This window comes from Dendrobates tinctorius, unplaced genomic scaffold (assembly GCF_039654945.1).
Source record: "Dendrobates tinctorius isolate UK_male_01 unplaced genomic scaffold, ASM3965494v1 ptg000374l, whole genome shotgun sequence".
NCBI lineage: Eukaryota > Metazoa > Chordata > Amphibia > Anura > Dendrobatidae > Dendrobates > Dendrobates tinctorius.
In genome coordinates this window covers 529,373-555,766 of record NW_027362040.1, presented here as the reverse complement: position 1 = coordinate 555,766, position 26,394 = coordinate 529,373, and the positions used below count along the sequence as shown (strand labels likewise).

At 47.2% G+C, this 26,394-nt stretch overlaps 1 protein-coding gene across 1 annotated transcript in view; it reads left to right on the top strand.

Moving 5' to 3' along the window:
- Positions 1-26,394, top strand: part of KCNN1 (potassium calcium-activated channel subfamily N member 1) — a 247,950-nt gene that overhangs the window by 104,025 nt on the left and 117,531 nt on the right. The window contains exon 3 of the mRNA XM_073562966.1: positions 23,790-23,885. Within this exon, the coding sequence (XP_073419067.1) occupies positions 23,790-23,885 (96 nt within the window). The remainder of the gene's footprint in view (positions 1-23,789; positions 23,886-26,394) is intronic.

Here is a 26,394-nt window from a genome sequence, read left to right as displayed (position 1 = left end):
AACCTAAGTCATCGGGGAGCTCTGTGCAGCAGGTTAAAATTGTCATCTCCCTGCTGTGCAGCGATCCCCAGGATTGGGCCTTTTTTTTTACACCCAGAGATCCTATTCTGGCTAATGTGGACTCGTTTTTTCAAGCCTTGGGGTTGTTGTATGGTGAACCTAATGCTATTGATCAAGCTGAGAAAACCTTATTGGCATTGAACCAGGGTCAGGATTCTGCAGAGTTATATTGTCAAAAATTCCGAAAGTGGGCGGTCTTTACTAAATAGAATGATGATGCCCTAGCAGCTCTCTTTCGGAAGGGTTTGGCAGAAACCGTAAAAGATGTTATGGTGAGACTTCCTGTTCCCTCTGGTCTTGACGACTCTATGTCATTGGCCATTGAAATTGATCGGCGTTTACGTGAACGTAAAACTACACGTTAGGCGTTGCCGCCTTTCGAACGAACGTCTGAACCCATGCAATGCGTTAGGGTTTTGTCTAGAGTGCAACGTCAGGAGTTTAGAAGGCATAATAAGTTGTGTTTTTTCTGTGGGGACGCCTCTCATACTATTGCTGTCTGCCCTAAATGAGAAAAGCGTTTTGTTCACACATTTGCCGTGGGCAGTATACAGACTAAGTTCCTTTTGACGATTACCCTGATCTGCTCCTTGTCTACATTTTCCACTAAGGCTTTTGTTGATTCATGAGCAGCTTTGAATCTGATGGATTTGGACTTTGCTAAACGTTGTGGTTTTCCCATGATACCCCTGCGGACTCCTATCCCTTTGAGGGGTATTGATGCTACTTCTTTGGTGGAGAATAAACCCCAGTTTTGGACCCAGGTGATAATGCGGGTCGCCCCGGCCACCAAGAAAATTGTAAATTTTTGGTGTTGCACAATTTGCATGATACTATTGTTCTGGGTTTTCCTTGGTTGCAAACTCATAATCCTGTTTTAGATTGGAAATCTGTGTCTGTGGTGAGTTTGGGTTGTCAATGTGTTTTTAGTGACACTCCTGTTTTCTCCACCTCTCCCCAGTCTCATGATATTCCTGACTATTTGGCTGATTTTTCTGATGTATTCAGTGAGAGTAAGTCCGCGTCTTTACTTCCTCATAGGAGTTATGACTGCGCAATTGAGTTAATGCCTGGGTGTAAATTTCCCAAGGGTCGGCTTTTCAACTTATCGGTACCCAAACATGATGCTATGCGACCTTATATCAAGGAGACGTTGGAGAAGAGTCATATTAGACCATCCTCTTCACCTTTAGGTGCTGTTTTTTTTTTTTTGTGGCCAAGAAAGATGGTTCATTAAGGCCATGTATTGATTATCGTTCCCTTAACAAAATCACTGTTAAATATCAGTACCCTTTACCCCTGATTTCTGATTTATTTTCCAGAGTTAAAAGTGCCTGTTGGTTTACCAAGCTTGACCTCAGGGGGCGTATAATCTTATTCGCATCAAGCACGGGGATGAATGGAAGATGGCATTTAATACTCCGGAGGGACATTTTGAGTACCTGGTGATGCTTTTTGGGCTCACTAATGCCCCTTCTGTCTTCCAATCTTTTATGAACGATATTTTCCGGGACTTTGTGGATACGTTTTTGATCATTTATCTGGATGATATTTTGATCTTTTAAAGTGATTTGGATTCTCATGTGGAACATGGCCTGACTGTGTTCCGGATTTTAAGGGAAAATTCTCTGTATGTTAAAGGATCGAAGTGCCTCTTTGGTGTACAGAGGATTTCATTTTTGGGATTCATTTTGTCCCCGTCTGCTATTGAAATGGACCCGGCCAAGATACAGGCCATTTATGATTGGGTTCAGCCACTTCTTTGACGGCTCTCGAGAAGTTTTTGGGTTTTGCTAATTTCTATCGTAAATTTATAAGTAACTAGCTGAAGAGCCCGGTGCTGCCCGGGCATAGTAACTAACTGTGGTTAGTTATAGCAAATTATGATTATCCTTCTTCCCATAGTCCCGTGCCCATATACCCATCATACATATCCACGATCCCATAGGCCCGTGCCCATATACCCATCATACATATCCTCCATCCCATAGTCGAGTGCCCATATACCCATCACACATCCTCCATCCCATAGTCCCATGCCCATATACCCATCATACATATTCGCCATCCCATAGTCGAGTGCCCATATACCCATCACACATCCTTCATCTCAAAGTCCCATGCCCATATACCCATCATACATATCCCATCCCATAGTCCCATGCCCATGCCCATATACCCATCATACATATCCACCATCCCATAGGCCCGTGCCCATATACCCATCATACATATTCTTCATCCCATAGTCCCATGCCCATATACCCATTATTATTATTATTTATTGTTATAGCGCCATTTATTCCATGGCGCTTTACATGTAAGGAGGGGTATACATAAAACCAAGCACAATAATGTTAAACAATACAAGTCATAACTGGTACAGGAGGAGAGAGGACCCTGCCCACGAAGGCTCACAATCTACAAGGGATTGGTGAAAATACAGTAGGCGAGGGTAGAGCTGGTCATGCATCGGTTTGGTCGATCGGTGGTTACTGCAAGTTATAGGCTTGTCGGTGGGTCTTCAGGCTCTTTTTGAAGGTTTCGATGGTAGGTGAGAGTCTGATATGTTGTGGTAGAGAGTTCCAGAGAAGGGGTGATACGCGAAAGAAATCTTGTATGCGATTGTGGGAAGAGGAGATAAGAGGGGAGTAGAGAAGGAGATCTTGTGAGGATCGGAGGTTGCGTGCAGGAAAGTACCGGGAGACGAGGGCACAGATGTATGGAGGAGACAGGTTGTGGATGGCTTTGTATGTCATGGTTAGGGTTTTGTACTGGAGTCTCTGGGCAATGGGGAGCCAGTGAAGGGATTGACAGAGGGGAAAAGCTGGGGAATAGCGGGGAGACAGGTGGATTAGTCGGGCAGCAGAGTTTAGAATAGATTGGAGGGGTGCGAGAGTGTTCGAGGGGAGGCCACAGAGCAGGAGGTTGCAGTAGTCATCATACATATTCTTCATCCCATAGTCCCATGCCCATATACCCATCATACATATTCGCCATCCCATAGTCGAGTGCCCATATACCCATCACACATCCTTCATCTCATAGTCCCATGCCCATATACCCATTATACATATCTTCCATGCCATAGTCCCGTGCCCATATACCCATCATACATATCCACCATCCCATAGTCCCATGCCCATATACCCATCATACATATCCTCCATCCCATAGTCCCATGCCCATATGCCCATCATACATATCCACCATCCCATAGTCCCATGCCCATATACCCATCATACATATCCTCCATCCCATATTCCCGTGCCCATATACCCATCATACATATTCACCATCTCATAGTCCCATGCCCATATACCCATCATACATAGTCTTCATCCCATAGTCCCATTCCCATTACCCATCATACATATTCGCCATCCCATAGTCGAGTGCCCATATACCCATCACACATCCTTCATCTCATAGTCCCATGCCCATATACCCGTCATACATATCCTCCATCCCATAGTCCAGTGCCCATATACCCGTCATACATATCCTCCATCCCATAGTCCAGTGCCCATATACATATCCTCCATCCCATAGTCCAGTGCCCATATACCCGTCATACATATCCTCCATCCCATAGTACAGTGCCCATATACCCATCACACATCCTCCATCCCATGGTCAACCATTATGACATAATGAGCGGCGAGGCTTGCAACCTATGATGACATCAGCGTCGCCATGGCAACCATTATGACATCATAATGAGGGGTGGGGCTTGATGCGCACACACTTTTTCCCCAGTATGTAGATAGGGGTATTATGACATCATAATGAGGGGCGGGGCTTGACGCGCACACACTTTTTCCCCAGTATGTAGACAGGGGCAAAATTGTTTGGTGAATTGGAATGCTCGGGGTTAAAATTTCGCCTCACAGCATAGCTTAGGATGCTCTCGGGGTCCAGACGTGTGACTGTGCCAAATTTTGTGGCTGTAGCTGCGACGGTGCGGATGCCTATCCCGGACATACACACACACACACACATACATACACACATACATACTGTACATACATACACACAATTGAGCTTTATAGATTAGATTTTTCTGGTATTGTTAAACCACTGACTGATTTGACCAAAAAGGGTGCTGATGTAGTGAATTTGTCTCCCGAGGCAGTTTCGGCATTTCTACAGCTTAAGCGGAGATTCACTTCTGCTCCGGTTCTACGGCATCCTGATGCCTCACTCCCATTTCAGGTGGAGGTAGATGCTTCTGAGATTGGTTCAGGAGCCGTTTTGTCCCAAAAAGATTCGGTGACTTCTAAGATGAATCCCTGTGCCTTCTTTTCTCAAAAATTCTCCCCATCTGAATGTAACTATGACATGGGGAATCGGGAATTGTTGGCCATGAAATGGGCATTTGAAGAGTGGAGACATTGGTTGGAGGGAGCTAGACATCAAGTTGTGGTCCTCACCGACCACAAGAATTTGATTTATCTTGAGTCAGCCAAACGCTTGAATCCTAGACAGGCTAGGTTGGCCTTGTTTTTCACGCGTTTTAATTTTGTGGTCTCGTTTCTTCCGGGCACTAAGAATGTTAAAAGGCAGACGCCCTTTCTAGGAGTTTCTTTGCGGATTCTCTTGATGTGACCGATCCTACTACCATTCTAAATTAGGGTGTAGTTCTTTACACCATCTCACCTGATTTGAGACGTGCCCTGGAGGAATTTCAAGAGGACAAAACTGAACGTTGCCCTATGGGAAAATTGTATGTCCCTGACCAGTGGAGGAAAAGCATAATGTCTGAAATTCATTGCTCCGCGTTGGCTGGTCATCCAGGTATTTTTGGTACCAGAGATTTGGTGAGTCGGTCTTTTTGGTGGCCTGCCTTATCTCGTGATGTCAGGAATTTTGTACATTGTGTCGGACAGAGGAGTCCAGTTTGTTTCCAGATTTTGGAGAGCTTTTTGTTCCAAACTGGGAATTCAGTTATCTTTCTCCCCTGCATTTCACCCTCAGACCAATGGGTAGACTGAGAGAGCAAACCAGACTTTGGAATCCTATTTGAGATGTTTCATATCTAATGATCAGGATGACTGGGTCTCATTTTTGCCCTTGGCCGAATTTGAGCTAAACAATAGGGCTACTTCTGCCACTTTGATGTCGCCCTTTTTCTGTAACTTTGGGTTTCATCCTCGATTTTCTTCAGGGCAGGTGGAATCTTTGACCTGCCCAAGTGTGGATTCTGTGGTAGGGAGAATGCAGCAGATTTGGGACCAAGTGGTGGATAAGTTGTCCCACTCTCAGGAAAAAGCCCAACGGTTTTCCAACCGGCATAGGACCATTGGTCCCCGGGTTAAAGTGGGTGATATGGTTTGGTTGTCTTCAAAGAATATTCCTGTGAAGGTTGCCTCTCCAAAATTCAAGCCAAGATTCATTGGACCTTATAAGATTTTGGAAATCCTTAATCCCGTTTCTTTCCGTTTGGCTCTTCCAGTTACGTTTAAGATTTATAATGTGTTCCATAAATCCTTGTTGAAGAGGTTTGTAGAGCCTGTAGTTCCCATGGCGGCGCCTCCTGACCCTGTATTGGTTAAAGGTAATTTGGAGTATGAGGTAGAGAAAGTATTGGATTCTCATTTGGCTAGACGGAGACTCCAGTACTTGGTCAAACGGAAGGGTTATGGCCAGGAGCATAATTCTTGGGTCTCTGCTTCTGACATTCATGCCGAAAGATTGGTTCGTGCTTTTCATCGGGCTCATCCTGACCGGCCTGGTGGCGTGGATGAAGGTTCCGTGACCCCCCTCAAGGAGGGGGGTACTGTTGTGAATTCTCTCTCTGGCTTCCCTCTTGTGATTACTGAAGGTAGTGGAGCTGGTCAGATTGACAGAGGGGTTGCGAGTTCTCTTTCTGGGCTCCCTCTGGTAGTTACTGGAGGTAGTGGAGCTGATCTGATTGACAGAGGCTTGCCACCTGATAATGAGGAAGACTATCGGAGATCTGGGGTTTCTGATTGGGATTTAAGACAGCTGACTCCCTCTATCCCTGCTGGTGATTTTCTTCTTGTGCCTACTGAGGTCTGATGTCTCCTGCTCTTTCCCTGCATGATTCAGCTAAGTGGTTCATTTGCTATTCTGTTTGCATTTGATCTAGTTTTGTCTATCTCTGCTTTGTGCGGGTCAGCTAGCTCCGGCTGGGGCTGTGCTGAATCACCGCCCATATGTTACTGCTTGTGCCAGTTTGTTTTGTCCTCTGATATTGGTCTCTTTTTGCTTTGCTTTCAAAATATACCAGAGTGCTGATATAGTGGGGGCGAAGTCGTGCGACTTCAGTGTTTTTTGTGCATCAGACGTGTTGGACTTTTTGCAGGGTTTTTTGCGTGATTGCAGACAGTGTCTTTCCTTTCCTGTCCTGTCTAGTCAGTGTGGGCCCCATCGTTTGCTCAGTCTATTTTTCTGCCTGCGTTTGTGTTTTCATCTTGTCTCACCGACAATATATGTTTGGGGCTATCTATTCCTTTGGGGTCTGCTCCGGGGCAGTTTAGATTTCCCCTTTCTTGCTTTAGGCTTAGTTAGCTCTCCGGCTGTGCCGAGGTATCTAGGATAATCGTAGGTACGCTCCACGGCTACTGCTAGTTGTGTGGATAGGATCAGGGGTCTGCAATCCGCTTAGTTACCAACCTCTCTGGTTTTCTGTGGCTTAGCCTGGGCCTGCTATCCTCCTCGGTGACCCATTCATAACAGATCCCTGACGGAGTTTAAAAAGGGCGTCGTTAGTGGAGGCCAACCGTCCAGGTTCAATAAAATACCCTGCGGAAAGTATCCTGGAAATTCTGTATACTAGATAACACTGGAACATCCCTCTCCCACAGGGGATTCACCCAAGCTAAAACCTCCCCCTCAAGGTGGGACACAATAAATGCCACTTTGGATCGATCAGAGGGGTATTGCTGGGGCAGGATCTCAAAGTGCAAATGGCACTGATTCAAAAACCCCCAACATAACTTGGGGTCGCCGCTATACCTAGGAGGCTTTCCCAAGCGTGGTGGCGGGTGAGATACTGAGTCCCGAGGCAGGGCCGAAGTGGCAGCAGAGGACTGAAGAGAAAGGAGTCGATCATCGACGGATGCCATGTAACTCAGGATGTGGGACTGGGCATCACGCTGCTGCGCGAGCTCCTGCTGGAACCCTGCTAGCAGAGGGGCGTTCCCTGGGTCGGTGGTGTGTAAAGCGGAAAGCCCGGTGTCCATGGATTTCATGAAGTACATTATTCGAGTCTGGTTCTCCCGCAAAAAGAGCAATTCTTTCTGCGTAGCCGCCGAGGCACCAGCGGGGTCCATGGCCTGATTATGCTGTGACGGCCAGGGAAGGCAACGTCCGAGAGTGGACCCTATAGATCGCGGAACTAGAGCTCCCGAGGGTGAGCGCGCCAGGTGGAGTACAGGACGGACCAGGGGCACATAACAGAGCAAGGAGCACAGGACTTAACCAGGAGCAAAGGACAGAGCAAGGGGCACAGGACGTAACCAGGAGCACAGGGCAGAGCAAGGGGCACAGGACGGAGCAAGGTGCACAGGATGTAACCAGGAGCACAGGGCAGACCAGGAGCACAGGACAGAGCAAGGGGCACAGGACGGAACAAGGGGCACAGAATGGAAGTTATTGGTAAAACCCCCTACAACGCGGCCAGGATGAAAGCGGGAAGAACACACGATAATCAGGCATCTCCAACAAGAAGGAGACGCCTGACATACCCCGTGCCGCCAGGTGATTGGGCGGCCAGAGCCTCCGGGCAGGCGTTGCAGGGTTAAGAATCCTGCAGAAGAACGCGCGCCTGCGGCCTAAGGCACCTGCGCGGGACTGCAGCAGACTGGGAGGACGGGAGCAAGGAGGAGACAGGCGGAACCCTGCGAGAGGAGGGTGCGGGACGCGAGCTGGTGAGTGGGGGCGGCGGCGGACTCTGCCGCTGCTGGAACGGCGGCGGGCACAGCCGCTGACGTGACAACTCGTTATTGCATTTTAATGCAATGTTGTGGCGACCAAAAAAACCTAATTCTGGCGTTTTGACTTTTTTTCTTGTTACGCCGTTTAACGGTAGGGTTAATTCTTTTTTATATTGAGACGGCGATTCTGAATGCGGCGATACCAAATATGTGTATGTTTGTTTTTTTTATTGTTTTATTTTGAATGGGGCAAAAGGAGGGTGATTTGAACTTTTATATTTTTTAAATTTTTTAAATATTTTTAAAAACTTTTTTACTTTTGTAACATACATAGTAACATAGTTAGTAAGGCCGAAAAAAGACAATAGTCCATCCAGTTCAGCCTATAAAATTCTGTCAGAATAAATCCCCAGATCTACGTCCTTCTAAAGAACCTAACAATAACTGTAAGATACAATATTGTTACGCTCCAGGAAGACATCCAGGCCTCTCTTGAACCCTTCGACTGAGTTCGCCATCACCACCTCCTCAGGCAGGGAATTCCAGATTCTCACTGCCCTAACTGTAAAGAATCCTCTTCTATGTTGGTGAAAAAACCTTTTCTCCTCCAGACGCAGAGAATGCCCCCTTGTGACCGTCACCATCCTTGGTATAAACAGATCCTCGTAGAGATATTTGTATTGTCCCCTTATATACTTATACATGGTTATTAGATCGCCCCTCAGTTGTCTTTTTTCTAGACTAAATAATCCTAATTTTGCTAATCTCTCTGGGTATTGTAGTTCCTCCATCCCCTTTATTAATTTTGTTGCCCTCCTTTGTACCCGCTCTAGTTCCATTATATCCTTCCTGAGCACCGGTGCCCAAAACTGTTCACAGTACTCCATGTGCGGTCTAACTAGAGATTTGTACAGAGGCAGTATAATGCTCTCATCATGTGTATCCAGACCTCTTTTAATGCACCCCATGATCCTGTTTGCCTTGGCAGCCACTGCCTGGCACTGGCTGCTCCAGGTAAGTTTATCATTAACTAGGATCCCCAAGTCCTTCTCCATGTCAGATTTACCCAGTGGTTTACCGTTCAGTGTGTAATGGTGATATTGATTCCTTCTTCCCATGTGTATAACCTTACATTTATCATTGTTAAGCTGCATCTGCCACCTTTCGGCCCAAGTTCCCAACTTATTCAGATCCATCTGTAGCAGAATACTATCTTCTCTTGTATTGACTAACTTACATAGTTTTGTATCATCTGCAAATATCGATATTTTACTGTGCAAACCTTCTACCAGATCGTTAATAAATATGTTGAAGAGAATAGGTCCCAACACCGACCACTGCGGTACCCCACTGGTCACAGCGACCCAGTTAGAGAATATACCATTTAAAACCACCCTCTGCTTTCTATCACTAAGCCAGTTACTTACCCATTTACACTAGTGTTGAGCATTCCGATACTGCAAATATCGGGTATCGGCCGATATTCGCTATATCGGAATTCCGATACCGAGTACCGATATTTTTTCAATATCGGATATCGGAATCGGAAGTTCCCATAATGCAAAGAGCCACTGCTGTGGCTCTGATTGGCTGCCGAAAAGACGTCATCATGATGCGCAGTCTGTGCGCATCATGATGCGCATCAGTTCGGGCCTTCCGGAGGGGGGGGTCTATGCCGACTGCCCAGGGTTCTGTACCGGCCTGCCGGGGGTCTGTGCCGACTGCCCGGGGGTCTGTGCGGACTGCCGGGGGTCCGTACCGGCCTCCCGGTGGTCTGTGCCGACTGCCCGGGGGTCTGTACTGGCCTTCCGGAGGGCTGTGCCGGCCTGCCGGTGGTCTGTGCCGACAGCCCGGGGGTCTGTGCCGACTGCCCGGGGGTCTGTGCGGACTGCCGGGGGTCCGTACCGGCCTCCCGGGGGTCTGTGCCGACTGCCCGGGGGTCTGTGCGGACTGCTGGGGGTCCGTACCGGCCTCCCGGTGGTCTGTGCCGACTGCCCGGGGGTCTGTACTGGCCTTCCGGAGGGCTGTGCCGGCCTGCCGGTGGTCTGTGCCGACAGCCCGGGGGTCTGTGCCGACTGCCCGGGGGTCTGTGCGGACTGCCGTGGGTCTGTACCGGCCTGCCGGGGGGCTGTACCGGCCTGCCGGGGGGCTGTGCCGACTGTCCGGGGGTCTGTGCAGGATCGTCCGATGGGACTACAAGTCCCATCGGGCGATGCCTGCTACCATGACGGTGATTGACACATTAGCCAATGATGGGACAGTAGTAGTCCCATCATCCGGCTAATGTGTTGAATGTACAAAAAAAAAAAATACATACTACATACATGCTACACATACTACATACATACTACATACATACTACATGCTACATACATACTACATACATGCTACATACATGCAACATATATACTACATACATACTACATGCTACATACATACTACATACATACTACATGCTACATACATACTACATGCTACATACATACTACATACATGCTACATACATGCAACATATATACTACATACATACTACATGCTACATACATACTACATACATGCTACATACATACTACATACATGCTACATAAATGCAACATACATACATACTGCATATATACCACATGCATGCAACATGCATACTACATATATACCAAATATATACTACATGCATGCAACATGCATACTACATATATACCGGGGGGCTGTGCCGACTGTCCGAGGGTCTGTACCGGCCTGCCGGGGGGCTGTGCCGGCTTGCCGATGGTCTGTGCCGACTGTCCGGGGGTCTGTGCAGGCTGCGGGGGTCTGTACCGGCCTGCCGGGGGGCTGTGCCGGCCTGCCGGTGGTCTGTATCGACTGTCCGGGGGTCTGAGCGGACTGCCGGGGGTCTGTACTGACTGTCCGGGGGTCTGTGCCGAGTGCCCGGGGGTCTGTGCCGACTGCCGTGGGTCTGTACCGGCCTGCCGGGGGGCTGTACCGACTTCCCGGGGGTCTGTACTGGCCTGCCGGTGGTCTGTACCGGCCTGCCGGGGGGCTGTGCCGACTGTCCGGGGGTCCGTGCAGGATCGTCCGTTGGGACTACAAGTCCCATCGGGCGATGCCTGCTACCATGACGGTGATTGACACATTAGCCAATGATGGGACAGTAGTAGTCCCATCATCCGGCTAATGTGTTGAATGTACAAAAAAAAAAACATACTACATACATGCTACATACATACTACATACATACTACATGCTACATACATACTACATACATGCTACATACATGCAACATATATACTACATACATACTACATGCTACATACATACTACATACATACTACATGCTACATACATACTACATACATACTACATGCTGCGTACATACTACATACATGCTACATACATGCAACATATATACTACATACATACTACATGCTGCATACATACTACATACAGTGGGGCAAAAAAGTATTTAGTCAGTCAGCAATAGTGCAAGTTCCACCACTTAAAAAGATGAGAGGCGTCTGTAATTTACATCATAGGTAGACCTCAACTATGGGAGACAAACTGAGAAAAAAAAATCCAGAAAATCACATTGTCTGTTTTTTTTCATTTGATTTGCATATTATGGTGGAAAATAAGTATTTGGTCAGAAACAAGCAATCAAGATTTCTGGCTCTCACAGACCTGTAACTTCTTCTTTAAGAGTCTCCTCTTTCCTCCACTCATTACCTGTAGTAATGGCACCTGTTTAAACTTGTTATCAGTATAAAAAGACACCTGTGCACACCCTCAAACAGTCTGACTCCAAACTCCACTATGGTGAAGACCAAAGAGCTGTCAAAGGACACCAGAAACAAAATTTTAGCCCTGCACCAGGCTGGGAAGACTGAATCTGCAATAGCCAACCAGCTTGGAGTGAAGAAATCAACTGTGGGAGCAATAATTAGAAAATGGAAGACATACAAGACCACTGATAATCTCCCTCAATCTGGTGCTCCACGCAAAATCCCACCCCGTGGGGTCAGAATGATCACAAGAACGGTGAGCAAAAATCCCAGAACCACGCGGGGGGACCTAGTGAATGAACAGCAGAGAGCTGGGACCAATGTAACAAGGCCTACCATAAGTAACACACTACGCCACCATGGACTCAGATCCTGCAGTGCCAGACGTGTCCCACTGCTTAAGCCTGTACATGTCCGGGCCCGTCTGAAGTTTGCTAGAGAGCATTTGGATGATCCAGAGGAGTTTTGGGAGACTGTCCTATGGTCTGATGAAACCAAACTGGAACTGTTTGGTAGAAACACAACTTATTGTGTTTGGAGGAAAAAGAATACTGAGTTGCATCCATCAAACACCATACCTACTGTAAAGCATGGTGGTGGAAACATCATGCTTTGGGGCTGTTTCTCTGCAAAGGGGCCAGGACGACTGATCCGGGTACATGAAAGAATGAATGGGGCCATGTATCGTGAGATTTTGAGTGCAAACCTCCTTCCATCAGCAAGGGCATTGAAGATGAAACGTGGCTGGGTCTTTCAACATGACAATGATCCAAAGCACACCGCCAGGGCAACGAAGGAGTGGCTTCATAAGAAGCATTTCAAGGTCCTGGAGTGGCCTAGCCAGTCTCCAGATCTCAACCCTATAGAAAACCTTTGGAGGGAGTTGAAAGTCCGTGTTGCCAAGCGAAAAGCCAAAAACATCACTGCTCTAGAGGAGATCTGCATGGAGGAATGGGCCAACATACCAACAACAGTGTGTGGCAACCTTGTGAAGACTTACAGAAAACATTTGACCTCTGTCATTGCCAACAAAGGATATATCACAAAGTATTGAGATGAAATTTTGTTTCTGACCAAATACTTATTTTCCACCATAATATGCAAATCAAATGAAAAAAAAACAGACAATGTGATTTTCTGGATTTTTTTTTCTCAGTTTGTCTCCCATAGTTGAGGTCTACCTATGATGTAAATTACAGACGCCTCTCATCTTTTTAAGTGGTGGAACTTGCATTATTGCTGACTGACTAAATACTTTTTTGCCCCACTGTACATGCTACATACATACTACATACATGCTACACACATGCAACATACATACTGCATATATACCACATGCATGCAACATGCATACTACATATATACCACATATATACTACATGCATGCAACATGCATACTACATATATACCGGGGGGCTGTGCCGACTGTCCGAGGGTCTGTGCCGGCCTGTCGGGGGGCTGTGCCGGCCTGCCGGTGGTCTGTACCGACTGTCCGGGGGTCTGTGCAGGCTGCGGGGGTCTGTACCGGCCTGCCGGGGGGCTGTGCCGGCCTGCCGGTGGTCTGTACCAACTGTCCAGGGGTCTGAGCGGACTGCCAGGGGTCTGTACCGGCCTGCCGGGGGGCTGTGCCGACTGTCCGGGGGTCTGTGCAGGCTGCGGGGGTCTGTGCAGGCATCGTCCGATGGGACTACAAGTCCCATCGGGCGATGCCTGCTACCATGACGGTGATTGACACATTAGCCAATGAGTCCGTAGTAGTCCCATCATCCGGCCTATGTGTTGAATGTAAGAAAAAAAAAAAATACATACTACATGCTACATACATGCAACATATATACTACATGCATGCAACATACATACATACTGCATATATACCACATGCATGCAACATGCATACTACATATATACCACATATATACTACATGCATGCATACTGCATATATACCACATATACCGGGGGGCTGTGCCGAATGTCCGGGGGGCTGTGTCAACTGCCCGGGGGTCTGTACCGGCCTGCCGGGGGGCTGTGCCGGCCTGCCGGTGGTCTGTACCGACTGTCCGGGGGTCTGAGCGGACTGCCGGGGGTCTGTATCGGCCTGCCGGGGGGGCTGTGCCGACTGTCCGGGGGTCTGTGCCGACTGCCCGGGGGTCTGTGCGGACTGCCAGGGGTCTGTACCGGCCTGCCGGGGGCCTGTGCCGACTGTCCGGGGGTCTGTGCAGGCTGCGGGGGTCTGTGCAGGCATCGTCCGATGGGACTACAAGTCCCATCGGGCGATGCCTGCTACCATGATGGTGATTGACACATTAGCCAATGATGGGACAGTAGTAGTCCCATCATCCGGCCTATGTGTTGAATGTAAGAAAAAAAAAAATACATACTACATGCTACATACATGCAACATATATACTACATGCATGCAACATACATACATACTGCATATATACCACATGCATGCAACATGCATACTACATATATACCACATATATACTACATGCATTCATACTACATATATACCACATATACCGGGGGTCTGCGCCGACTGTCCAGGGGTCTGTGCCGACTGCCCGGGGGTCTGTACCGGCCTGCCGGTGGTCTGTACCGACTGTCCGGGGGTCTGTGCAGGCTGCGGGGGTCTGTACCGGCCTGCCGGGGGGCTGTGCCGGCCTGCCGGTGGTCTGTGCCGACTGCCCGGGGGTTTGTGCCGACTGCCTGGGGGTCTGTGCGGACTGCCGTGGGTCTGTACCGGCCTGCCGGGGGGCTGTGCCGTCCTGCCGGGGGGCTATGCCGACTGCCCGGGGGTCTGTGCCGACTGCCCGGGGGTCTGTGCGGACTGCCGTGGGTCTGTACCGGCCTGCCGGGGGGCTGTGCTGGCCTGCCGGGGGGCTGTGCCGACTGCCCGGGGGTCTGTACCGGCCTTCCGGGGGGTTGTGCCGGCCTGCCGGTGGTCTGTGCCGACAGCCCGGGGGTCTGTGCGGACTGCCGTGGGTCTGTACCGACCTGCCGGGGGGCTGTGCTGGCCTGCCGGTGGTCTGTACCGACTGTCCGGGGGTCTGAGCGGCCTGCCGGGGGTCTGTACTGGCCTGCCGGGGGTCTGTACCGGCCTGCCGGGGGGCTGTGCTGGCCTGCCGGTGGTCTATACTGACTGTCCGGGGGTCTGAGCAGGCTGCGGGGGTCTGTGCAGGATCGTCCGATGGGACTACAAGTCCCATCGGGCGATGCCTGCTACCATGACGGTGATTGACACATTAGCCAATGATGGGACAGTAGTAGTCCCATCATCCGGCCTATGTGTTGAATGTAAAAAAAAAATAAAAATACATACTACATACATACTACATGCTACATACATACTACATACATGCTACATACATACTACATGCATGCAACATACATACATACTACATGCAACATGGATACATGCATGCAACATACATATATTCTACATATATACTACATGCATGCAACATGCATACTACATATATACCACATATATACTACATGCATGCAACATACATACAACATATATACTACATGCATGCAACATGCATACTACATATATACCACATATATACTACATGCATGCAACATACATATATACTACATACAACATGCATACTACATGCATGCAACATACATACTACATATATACCACATGCATGCAACATGCATACTATATATATACCACATATATACTACATGCATGCAACATACATATATACTACATATATACCACATATATACTACATGCATGCAACATATATATAATACATATATACTACATGCAACATACATGCTACATACATACTACATATATACCACATGCATGCAACATGCATACTACATATATACTACATATATACTACATGCATGCAACATATATATAATACATATATACTACATGCAACATACATACTACATATATACCACATGCATGCAACATACATACATACTACATATATACCACATGCATGCAACATGCATACTACATATATGCTACATATATACTACATGCATGCAACATACATATATACTACATACAATACATTCATACAATACATACATATAGACATACAGTCCATATAACATAGAGTACATACTCACCATCACTTGTCACTTTGATCCCCGAAGCCATTGTCGTCTATGGAATAAAGATTAAAATAACAAAGCACGAATATACTCACCCCTGATCCGCAGAAGTCCACGGGTGTCCCACAACGATCTTGCGTGGAGAACAGCAGCATCAGCTGATGCTACCGTTCTCTACGGGCTCCAGGAAACCAGTGTCGGGAGATAGGTATCCTTCCGCCCTGTATTCCACCGCTACTGTAAAAAGCAAAAAAAAAAGTCCCTAGTCTCATTTTATGGCATTGCTGTGTGAGAAATTTCCCATTAAGCTTTTGCCATAAAGTGAGACTAGGGACTTTTTTTTTTTTTTTTTTACACTGGCGGAGGAATACAGGGTGGAAGGATACCTACCTCCCGACACTGGTTTCCTGGGCCCCGTAGAGAACGGTAGCATCAGCTGATGCTGCAGTTCTCCACGCAAGATCGTTGTGGGACTCTCGTGGATTTCTACGGATCAGGGAGTATATTGTTTGTTTGTTATTTTAATATTTATTCCAAAAATGACAATGGCTTCGGGGATCAAAGTGACAAGTGATGGCGAGTATGTACTCTATGTTATATGTACTGTATGTCTATATGTATGTATTGTATGAATGTATTGTATGTAGTATATATGTGTGTTGCATGCATGTAGTATATATGTAGTATGCATGTTGCATGCATGTGGTATATATGTAGTATGTTTGTATGTTGCATGCATGTAGTATATGTGTATGTTGCATGCATGTAGTATATATGTAGTATATATGTAGTATGCATGTTGCATATATGTAGTATGTATGTAGTATGTATGTTGCATGTAGTATATATGTATTATATATATGTTGCATGCATGTAGTATATATGTAGTATATATGTATGTTGCATGCATGTAGTATATATGTGGTATATATATAGTATGCATGTTGCATGCATGTGGTATATATGTAGTATGTATGTTGCATGCATGTAGTATATATGTAGTAAGCATGTTGCATGTAGTATATATGTATGTTGCATGCATGTAGTATATATGTATGTTGCATGCATGTAGTATATACACTCACTGGCCACTTTATTAGGTACACCATGCTAGTAACGGGTTGGACCCCCTTTTGCCTTCAGAACTGCCTCAATTCTTCGTGGCAGAGATTCAACAAGGTGCTGGAAGCATTCCTCAGAGATTTTGGACCATATTGACATGATGGCATCACACAGTTGCCGCAGATTTGTCGGCTGCACATCCCTGATGCGAATCTCCCGTTCCACCACATCCCAAAGATGCTCTATTGGATTGAGATCTGGTGACTGAGGAGGCCATTTGAGTACAGTGAACTCATTGTCATGTTCAAGAAACCAATATGAGATGATTCGAGCTTTATGACATGGCGCATTATCCTGCTGAAAGTAGCCATCAGATGCCTGTTCTTAGCTGAGAGGAGTGGTACCCAGTGTGGTCTTCTGCTGCTGTAGCCCATCTGCCTCAAAGTTCGACGCACTGTGCGTTCAGAGATGCTCTTCTGCCTACCTTGGTTGTAACGGGTGGCAATTTGAGTCACTGTTGCCTTTCTATCAGCTCGAACCAGTATGCCCATTCTCCTCTGACCTCTGGCATCAACAAGGCATTTCCGGCCACAGAACTGCCGCTCACTGGATTTTTTTTCTTTTTCGGACCATTCTCTGTAAACCCTAGAGATGGTTGTGCGTGAAAATCCCAGTAGATCAGCAGTTTCTGAAATACTCAGACCAGCCCTTCTGGCACCAACAATCATGCCACGTTCAAAGGCACTCAAATCACCTTTCTTCCCCATACTGATGCTCGGTTTGAACTGCAGGAGATTGTCTTGACCATGTCTACATGCCTAAATGCACTGAGTTGCCGCCATGTGATTGGCTGATTAGAAATTAAGTCTTAACACACAGTTGGACAGGTGTACCTAATAAAGTGGCCAGTGAGTGTATGTAGTATGCATGTGGTATATATGTAGTATATATGTTGCATGTAGTATATATGTATTATATATATGTTGCATGCATGTAATATATATGTAGTATATATGTATGTTGCATGCATGTAGTATATATGTGGTATATATATAGTATGCATGTTGCATGCATGTGGTAAATATGTAGTATGTATGTTGCATGCATGTAGTATATATGTTGTATGTATGTTGCATGCATGTAGTATATATGTGGTATATATGTAGTATGCATGTTGCATGCATGTAGTATATATGTAGTATGTATGTTGCATGCATGTATTATATATGTAGTATGCATGTTGCATGTAGTACATATGTATGTTGCATGCATGTAGTATATATGTGGTATATATGTAGTATGCATGTTGCATGCATGTGGTATATATGTAGTATGTATGTTGCATGCATGTAGTATATATGTAGTATGCATTTTGCATGTAGTATATATGTATGTTGCATGCATGTAGTATATATGTGGTATATATGTAGTATGCATGTTGCATGCATGTAGTATATATGTTGTATGTATGTTGCATGCATGTAGTATATATGTGGTATATATGTAGTATGCATGTTGCATGCATGTAGTATATATGTAGTATATATGTATGTTGCATGCATGTAGTATGCATGTAGCATGTATGTAGTATGTTTGTAGCATGTAGTATGTATGTAGTATGTATTTTATTTTTTTTTACATTCAACACATAGGCCGGATGATGGGACTACTACTGTCCCATCATTGGCTAATGTGTCAATCACCGTCATGGTAGCAGGCATCGCCCGATGGGACTTGTAGTCCCATCGGACGATCCTGCACAGACCCACGGCAGTCCGCTCAGACCCCCGGATAGTCGGTACAGACCACCGGCAGGCCGGCACAGCCCCCCGGCAGGCCGGTACAGACCCCCGCAGCCTGCACAGACCCCCGGACAGTCGGTACAGACCACCGGCAGGCCGGCACAGCCCCCCGGCAGGCCGGTACAGCCCCCCGGTATATGTGGTATATATGTAGTATGCATGCATGTAGTATATATGTGGTATATATGTAGTATGCATGTTGCATGCATGTGGTATATATGCAGTATGTACAGTATGTATGTTGCATGCATGTAGTATATATGTTGCATGTATGTAGCATGTAGTATGTATTTTTTTTTTTTCTTACATTCAACACATAGGCCGGATGATGGGACTACTACTGTCCCATCATTGGCTAATGTGTCAATCACCGTCATGGTAGCAGGCATCGCCCGATGGGACTTGTAGTCCCATCGGACGATGCCTGCACAGACCCCCGCAGCCTGCACAGACCCCCGGACAGTCGGCACAGCCCCCCGGCAGGCCGGTACAGACCCCTGGCAGTCCGCACAGACCCCCGGGCAGTCGGCACAGAGCCCCGGACAGTCGGCACAGCCCCCCGGCAGGCCGGTACAGACCCCCGGCAGTCCGCTCAGACCCCCGGACAGTCGGTACAGACCACCGGCAGGCCGGCACAGCCCCCCGGCAGGCCCGTACAGACCCCCGCAGCCTGCACAGACCCCCGCACAGTCGGTACAGACCACCGGCAGGCCGGCACAGCCCCCCGGCAGGCCGGTACAGACCCCCGGCATTCCGCACAGACCCCCGGACAGTCGGTACAGACCACTGGCAGGCTGGCACAGACCCCCGGCAGGCCGGTACAGACCCCCGGCAGTCCGCACAGACCCCCGGGCAGTCCGCACAGCCCCCCGGCAGGCCAGCACAGCCCCCCGGCAGGCCAGCACAGCCCCCCGGCAGGCCGGTACAGACCCTCGGCAGTCCGCTCAGACCCCCGGACAGTCGGTACAGACCACCGGCAGGCCGGCACAGCCCCCCGGCAGGCCGGTACAGACCCCTGGGCAGTCGGCACAGACCCCCGGACAGTCGGCACAGCCCCCCGGTATATGTGGTATGCATGTTGCATGCATGTGGTATATATGTAGTTTGCATGTTGCATGCATGTGGTATATATGCAGTATGTATGTATGTTGCATGCATGTAGTATATATGTTGCATGTATGTTCGCATGTATGTAGTATGTATGTAGCATGTAGTATGTATGTAGTATGTATGTAGCATGTAGTATGTATGCAGTATGTATGTAGCATGTATGTAGTATGCATTTTTTTTTTTTTGTACATTCAACACTTTAGCCGGATGATGGGACTACTACTGTCCCATCATTGGCTAATGTGTCAATCACCGTCATGGTAGCAGGCATCGCCCGATGGGACTTTTAGTCCCATCGGACGATCCTGCACAGACCCCCGCAGTCTGCTCAGACCCCCGGCAGTCCGCACAGACCCCCGGGCAGTAGGTACAGACCACCGGCAGGCCGGCACAGCCCCCCGCAGCCTGCACAGACACCCGGGCAGTCGGTAGACCACCCGCAGGCCGGCACAGCCCCCCGCAGCCTGCACAGACACCCGGGCAGTCGGTACAGACCACCCGTAGGCCGGCACAGCCCCCCGGCAGTCCGCACAGACACCCGGGCAGTCGGTACAGACCACCGGCAGTCCGCACAGACCCCCGGGTAGTCGGTACAGACCACCGGCAGGCCGGTACAGACCCCCGGGTAGTCGGCACAGACCCCGGAAGGTCCGTACACCCCCCAAGAGGCTGTACAAGGAGAGAAAAGGGTTTTTCTTATTCCGATACCGGAAGTCCCATAGACTTGAATGGGACTTTCGGTATCGGAATCGGCGATAACCGATACTTTTTTCGTATCGGGCCGATACCATCCGATCCGATATTTTAGGGTATCGGATGGTATCGCTCAACACTAATTTACACACATTTTCCTCCTGACCCAGCATTCTCATTTTGTGTACCAACCTCTTGTGTGGCATGGTATCAAACGCTTTGGAAAAATCAAGATATACCACATCCAATGACTCACCTTGGTCCAGTCTATAGCTTACCTCTTCATAAAAACTGATTAGATTGGTTTGACAGGAGCAGGAGCGATTCCTCATAAACCCATGCTGATATGGCGTTATACAGTTATTCTCATTGAGATAATCCAGAATAACATCCCTCAGAAACCCTTCAAATATTTTACCAACAATAGAGGTTAGACTTACTGGCCTATAATTTCCAGGTTGACTTTTAGAGCCTTTTTTTAATATTGGTACCACATTTGCTATGCGCCAGTCCTGTGGAACAGACCCCGTCGCTATAGAGTCTCTAAATATAAGAAATAATGGTTTGTCTATTACATTACTTAGTTCTCTTAGTACTCATGGGTGTATGCCATCCGGACCCAGAGATTTATCTATTTTAATCTTATTTAGCCGGATTTGCACCTCTTCTTGGGTTAGATTGGTGACCCTTATTATAGGGTTTTCTTTGTCTCTCGGCATTTCACCTAGCATTTCATTTTCCACCGTGAATACCGTGGAAAAGAAGGTGTTTAATATATTAGCTTTTTCCTCATCATCTACAACCATACTTTCCTCACAATTTTTTAATGGGCCTACACTTTCACTTTTGATTCTTTTACTATTGATATAGTTGAAGAACAGCTTGGGATTAGTTTTACTCTCCTTAGCAATGTGCTTCTCTGTTTCCTTTTTGGCAGCTTTAATTATTTTTTTAGATAAAGAATTTTTCTCCTTTTCTCCTTTTTCTCCAACGGTGCCATCCTGCTTTAGTAGTTTAAATGCTTTCTTTTTACTGTTAATTGCCCCTCTTACTTCTTTGTTTAGCCACATTGGGTTTTTCCTATTTCTTGTCCTTTTATTCCCACAAGGTATAAACCGCTTACAGTGCCTATTAAGGATGTTCTTAAACATTTCCCATTTATTTTCTGTATTTTTATTTCTGAGGACATTGTCCCAGTCAACCAGATTAAGGGCATCTCTAAGCTGGTCAGACTTTGCCTTCCTAAAGTTCAGTGTTTTTGTGACTTTTGGCATGCTTCAATAGCCTCTATGGGAGACTAGAAGCTGCCATAATCCAATCGGCACTGCTACATACAGGCAATGATCAGATCACCTATATGTAGCAGAAATGCTCACTTGCTATGAGCGCCGACCACCAGACGGCGCTCATGGCAATCTGGCAGGGACAACCGTAGAGGTCTGCTGGAGACATCTGGTTGTCATGCCAACCCATCGGTGACTCATGATCACGTGATGTGGTCACAGATGTTCAGAATTTCTGGTGCGCTTGTCAGAAGCGCAAGTTAAATGCCGCAGTCAGAAATTCACTTCGGCATTTAACGGGTTAACAACCGCGGGTGGAACGCTATTCCACCCGCGGCTGTTGCGGTCACATGTCAGCTGTATATATCAGCTGACATGTGCCCGGAAAGGTGTGGGCTCAGCGCCGGAGCTCCCACAAAACAGGGGGAGTCCGTCATCGGCGTACGATTACACCCGATGTGGTAAAGGGGTTAATGAGGCAGTATAAAATGTGAGCTGGCCAAAACGGGAGGAGATTTAGCACCAAGTGAAGGAATGGGCAGGACATGTATCAAAGAAGATGCAGAGGCCGAGGTGACAGTCAAGTTCAGAAAACCCGACCTGTGCCGGTCAAGACTTGGAGTACAGACTGCCCCCTTCAAGAACTAAGTCCAAGCCCTCATGTCATCGGGTACAAGAGACATACGCCATTGGTAAAGCTCTTAAGCTCTGGGAGAAGACTCCGTTCGGGGGTGATGAACGGTAGGCATGACTGAGCTGGGCCATTGCTTTCTGCACCGGCATACGGTACAGAAGTTGATCTGGACTAGTACACCAGGCAGGGCAGAGACCTATTGAAGCGAAGGCGGCCCAGCAAGCCTTGTTAGACTTTGTCAGGACTTGTGACCTGGTGGGAAAAAACGGAGACTCCCGCTAGGGCCTGTGTTAGAAGCGATAATACACTTACTTTTTCTAGTATAGGTATTATCCCCTTTGTTAGAAGTTATATGCTAGCTAAAGTGAATCTGAGGATTCTTTGTACATTTGTTATTGTATATTTCATGCTGTAATTATCCTGTTTAGCATTATTTGCTGTTGCTATAGCTACCACAGTTTCCATCATATCAGGGAAATAAATATTTTCAGTGGTCAGTGCTTTGCATCTGGTCACCTGCTTATAATACTTTAGTATCACACATAATGATCATAAAACAATCATAGCATCATATATGCTAAGTTTTAAAAAAGTACTCCCTTGAACCTATTTGTCCACTGCTATCTATCGATGCATCACAGACCCGACCTCTTTGCACCTGCATTATGGGAGAAGTTATACCACAGTGGGTGAAGGATCTTGGAGCTCACATGCTTCTTCCAGTGACTGTTACAGCTTTTATCCACATCTGCGATGAAGGGATCTGGGTCATCATCCTGCTAATTCGGGGTCTGAAAAAAATACTATTTGGGAGAACAAAGTAGAACTGTTTGGCGCTCACCTCTAATAATACAACAGCTGAATTATGGCCATCTTGGGCCACCCTAAAAGAAATGATATAGTATGTGTATAGTAAAAGTACTTCATTTACAGCCATGAAGAACACTCCCATTCCTCAGACTTCCCAGCAATATATTAATTTTATGATAGGATTGTATTGTTCTATGCTAAGTAATAACAAATGTAAAGTTCTAGCTAAACATTTCTCCAAAGCATGAAGTTGCTCTATCATGTCCAAGTTCCCAACCTGTCAGAGAGAGAGATGCTGAGCTCAGGGATATATAGATTTTCTATGATTTCATTTCTCCATATTCTGCTGATTGGCAGTTTGTCCTTAATCCATTAAAACTTACTGACATTACTATTTTGTTATTGTTTTATATTGTGAACGGAAAAAGGGAAATTTGGTCAAAAACAAGAACATATGAGCACTGACGACTTTGTGGTGGGGGGACTGGAGGCGTATGAAGGATATTGGGACATTTTGATTGCATTATTGTCTTTTTTAATCAGGATTAATAACATTCACTATTATTTTTTTTAGGAATCCTCATACTCATTTGCACTGAAATGCCTTATCAGCCTCTCAACTGCTATCCTACTTGGACTGATCGTCATGTATCACGCGAGAGAGATCCAGGTATTTGATTCCTCTATATCAACTCTCACTCCATGTTATGTATCTAGAAAAAAGGTAATACATGACCTTAGCAGACATTTGTATGGAGAAAGTAGCTGGACTATGGGGAGCTTGTCACATGCCAGAGCCCCTTAAGCTTTAGTTCTCCAGATATCTTACCTGTACAATAACCATCAATTAATGCAGTATGGCACGAGACAACTAGTCCGTTAGTGATAATCTCCTCATGATAAATCGCTGATTTTATTGAAACAGTCACCCTCAACCCAGTAAGCAACATATCACTGGAATCAGAGTATCAACTCCTGTGGCATACTGCTCAAAGATTACAAGATTACATAGTAAAAACTTGCTGACAGATTCCCTTTAATGACAATTAGCATGCATATAAAATAAAGTATACTGTTAGCGTGGCTGGTCTGGAGCCGGAATCTCCAGGAGTGGACCCTCTGGGCCGTGCCACCGAGGGGCCCCGGGCGAGCTGCCAGGTGGAACCGACCCCTATACAGTGACCGTTAGGAGCAGGCCCAGGGGTTCAAGTACCACGTTAGCCAGTACCGAGAGGGGCGGCTCAGGATGGACTGGAGTAGGACTGTGGGACTGAAGTGTAGATGACAGGACAGAGCGGGAACACAGGAGACAGGAATGGAGTAAGACAGTAGACTGGAACGTGGAGGGATGGCTGGAGCAGGAACACAGGAGACATGATTAGAGGAGGATGGAAGGACTGGAGCAGGATGGAACTGGAACACCAGAGGCAGGACTGGAGTAGGATGGAAGGACTGGAGCAGGATGGATCAGGAACACCGGAGGCAGGACTGGAGTAGGACGGAAGGACTGGAGCAGGATGGAACAGGAACACCTGAGGCAGGACTGGAGTAGGATGGCAGGACTGGAGCAGGATGGAACAGGAACACCGGAGGCAAGACTGTAGTAGGACGGCAGGACTGGAGCAGGATGGAACAGGAACACCGGAGGCAGGACTGGAGTAGGACGGCAGGACTGGAGCATGATGTAACAGGAACACCGGAGGCAGGACTGGAGTAGGACTGCAGGACTGGAGCAGGATGGAACAGGAACACCGGAGGCAGGACTGGAGTACAGCAGGGGACACGGTTAGCCGGACTGCGAGGCTGCTGCAGGGAGCACACGAGATTGGGACTGAGACTGCAGGGAACACACGAAGAAGCGAGGCCCAGTGTGCTAGGAAACACAACGATCAGGCGCCTCCCTCAGGGGGAAGCGGCCTGATATGCCCCTGTCTGGTCTGCCATTGGTCAGGGGGTGCTTCCGAGTCAGGGCATAGCCGGAGCACAAGAAGCAGAAGGGAGGCGCGGCCTATGGCGCATGCGCATTGCATGCAAATACGCCGTCGGCCGCGCTCCTGTCAGAGGTGACGGCCGTTGCTGTCGGGCGGCGAGGGGCTGCGGTGTGGGAGCGATGGCCGGGTGAGTATGCAGAGACGGCGTGACATATACACACATGGTCAAAATTGTTGGTACTCCTCTGTTAATGACAGAAAAACCCACAATGGCGACAGAAATAACTAGGGATGGGCGAACCCGAACTGTAAAGTTCGGGACCCATACCGAACACATAGTGTTCAGTCACAAGGTCCCGAACAGCTCGGGTCAAGTTCGGGTCCAGGTCCAGCTGTAAAAAAAAGCAGAAAAGTAATAATAAACATTGTAATTATACTTACCTGTCCATTAACTTCTGGCAGTATTCACTGCACTCGGCAGTCTTCGGCTTTTTCCGGCAGTGTTTGTCACCGAAGTTAATAAGTAGCCCCGGAAGCAGATGCGGCCGAGAGACAGCGGGATGGGAGGACGCTTCGCTGAACAGGCAAGTATAATTGCAATGTTTATTATTAATTTTCTACTTTTTTTTACAACGCCCCATCCCATATCTGTAAAGTCCAAGTTCAGGGTTTGGATGCAAGTTCACGTCATCTCCAGCCCCGAACTCGAACTTTACAGAAAAACTCGGGCGAACCCGCTGATCCTGGTCATCGGGGGGTTCGCCCATCACTAGAAATAGCTTGAATCTGACAAAAGTAACAATAAATAAAAAATCTATGAAAATAAACAAATTAGTCAGACATTGCTTTTCAACTATGCTTCCAAATGATTAAAAAAAAAAAACTAATGAAATAGGCCTAGACCGAAATGATGGTACCCTTAACTTAATATTTTGTTGCACAACCTTTTGAGGCAATCGCTGCAATCAAACGATTCCTGTAACTGTCAATGAGACTTCTGCATTTTCCAGATGGCATGTTTCATCTTTTTCCAAAGATGCTCAATAGGATTTAGGTCAGGGCTCATTGAAGGCCACTACAGAATTTTCAAATGTTTTCCTCTTAGCCATTCTTGGGTGTTTTTAGCTGTGTGTTTTGGGTCATTATCCTTTTGCAAGACCCATGACCTGTGACTGAGATCAAGCTTTCTGACACTGGGCATCCCATTTCTCCCTAGTATCCCTTGATAGTCTTGAGATTTCATTGTAC